The sequence below is a fragment of the Chanos chanos genome, chromosome 8 (assembly GCF_902362185.1).
Source record: "Chanos chanos chromosome 8, fChaCha1.1, whole genome shotgun sequence".
NCBI lineage: Eukaryota > Metazoa > Chordata > Actinopteri > Gonorynchiformes > Chanidae > Chanos > Chanos chanos.
Window position 1 is genome coordinate 20,726,671 of NC_044502.1, and position 2,447 is coordinate 20,729,117.

The window sequence follows — 2,447 nt, forward strand, 5'->3', positions numbered from 1 at the left end:
TGTCATTGATCTGTGGGACTGTTCGGACTTTGGGTGTGGGTATTATTATGTAACGTCGTGTCCTGCTCAATTTGTTGTGCTCCTTGTAATGCTCGTCCAAATCTGATGCAATCTTTGATTCATATTAATATATGTGTTTTTGCACGGCAAGCGGAGTCCCCTATGTACTACTTTTTACAGTGATCAAAGGGAGAGATTTTCGGATGCTACTTATTGCTTTCAGTCATTTTCGTAGGCCCAGCTGGTAGCGTCCGTAGGCAGTAGAAATCAGATCCGCCCGTAACTTAATTTTGCGTTATGCTGTTCTCCTTAAATTTTAATTAAGGCAAATTGTTACAGCTTTACATGCAGAGGTCAGATTAATGGTTCACAGTGTGTGTGTGTGTGTGTGTGTGCAATCACGTAGGTTTGATCTTTAATTTAAAAGAGCTGCTCAGTTTTCATATCAGACCTCACAGAATGCTCAAGGCATTACTTAAAGGAGTCAGTCACCCCCTCTTCCATTTTAAGGGATTTTCTTATTAATTCAGGAAAAATTCATTCATGTTCTTAACTACAGATTATCTATTATCTCTGACACAGAATACAGAGCTGTGTTCACTCTTGAACAACCTGTTAATCTGTAAAAATATGGATCACTTCTCATTGTACGTCTGGGTGATTATGTATTGACTTACATCTGTGGGACTATGTAACTTTTGGGATGCACATTTTTATACATCATTTTAACAGAATATCTACTGTGTAATTCTCTACAGTTCTGTACAGGCCTGTTTGACAGTGATGGAGTTTTTGTACACGGTGTGCTCTGATTTGTTTCCCTGTGACCCTCGAGCACAATAATACACAGCTGTGTCCTCAGTCTGCAGGCTTTGTCCTCGCAGAGACACTGTACTGCTGGAGGTATCTCTGGAGACCTGAAACTTGTTCTTCAGTTGCTCACTGTAAAATGCGTTACCACTACCACATGTTTGTCCAACCCATTCCAGTGCTTTTCCTGCAGGGTGTCGAATCCAGTTTGTACAGTAGCTGCTATCAGTCAGTGAATAACCAGAGACCTTACAGGACAAAGTCATGGTCTGATCCGGCTTCACAACCATAGAGCCAGGCTGAGTCAGCTCTACGCACTGAATTCCTGTCAGAGCACAAACACAGACAAATATAAATAATTTAATTCACATTCCCCCTGCACTTTTAAAATACAGGTGAATTCATTGGTGCTCACTGTTTACAGCTGCCAGCAGCAGCAGCAGCAGTAGCAGAGAGGAGGAGACCATGGTCTAAGAGGAGACAGATGGGTTTGGAGCTGGTTTTTCTCTGCTTACATACACTCAGACATGGTTTAAATATGAAGATGTGGGATAGTGAATTTGTTTAGAGCAGTGTCTCTCATCCACTTCACCACTGAGAGTCACATGGCTGTTATCAGTTAGACAGGTTTACTCTTAAAACCCTTATTAAAAGCTAAGCAGTTATACCATATATTCTAATGTTAAATTTCAGTCTAATTTCACTGTTGGAATTTTGTTGTTTCCCACAACCTGTAACATCAAATGAACGTCCAAGTCTATTTTAGGCTGGGTATTTCCCTTTTCTCTTTTAATAAAACTGACTGGCACCACCAGGGGGCATATTAAGTGATGAGTTGCCAGCAATGGTGAGCCATTAACCTATTCTGTCCTTTATTGATTTTGATACTCTTTACCTTCCAACTAAAAAGTCAAGGAGAATGTTGAAATGCTGAAAGTTTCCAGAGCTTTAAATATTCTGAGGTGGTGTGGTGGATTATAATTCTTAAACTTCCTGTTCACTCTTGGCCCCCCCAGTCAGATACTCAGAACAGTCATTTTGCTTAGAGGACTAACACAGCAGAAGGGACCTTCACACTCAGCTGTCTGCCAGTAATTTCCTTCGTTTTAATTCACTTGCCCCAGAAAAGGTCCTCTGATGTCTTATTGTATGATGACTTTTGACAGTAGTAATTGAGATTTCTAGTGGCTGTTGGAGAAATAAAGTGTTTCTTTGTTTTATGATAATCACTGTGACAATTATGTAGCCATTTTTATGTGAGTTAATCAATGTAATCATTTGTATTAAGATTCACAATGACATAATGACTCGTATTAAAATAAATATTGAAGTTCTTTTTTATTCAGAAATATGACATATGTGAACATATGTCAGGAAGGACTCAAGTGCGGAGTAACAGAAGGTTCTTTAATCACAAGACGGTGGGTGTACAAACTGGACACAGATGGAATATAAAGAGCAAACACACAAAATACTCGGTAAAGGTACGGGGTTACCAGGGGACCGAGTTGAATACAATGGCTTGCAGTGAGAATCAGCTTAGTACACACAGGAGAGCAGACCTCGCGGGGAAATGCACCAACAGAGGGAATTAAATAGAGAAGGGTATCAGAGTGAGGGCAGGTGTGAGAGATGAG

General features: G+C 40.2%; 1 gene segment (V, D, J or C); it reads right to left on the reverse strand.

Annotated features, from left to right (window-relative positions):
* Positions 1-752: 752 nt before the first annotated feature.
* On the reverse strand, positions 753-1,277 carry LOC115819437 (Ig heavy chain V region 914-like). The segment is given in 2 exon segments: positions 753-1,135; positions 1,226-1,277. Coding segments are annotated over 2 exon segments (435 nt in total).
* Positions 1,278-2,447: the final 1,170 nt, after the last annotated feature.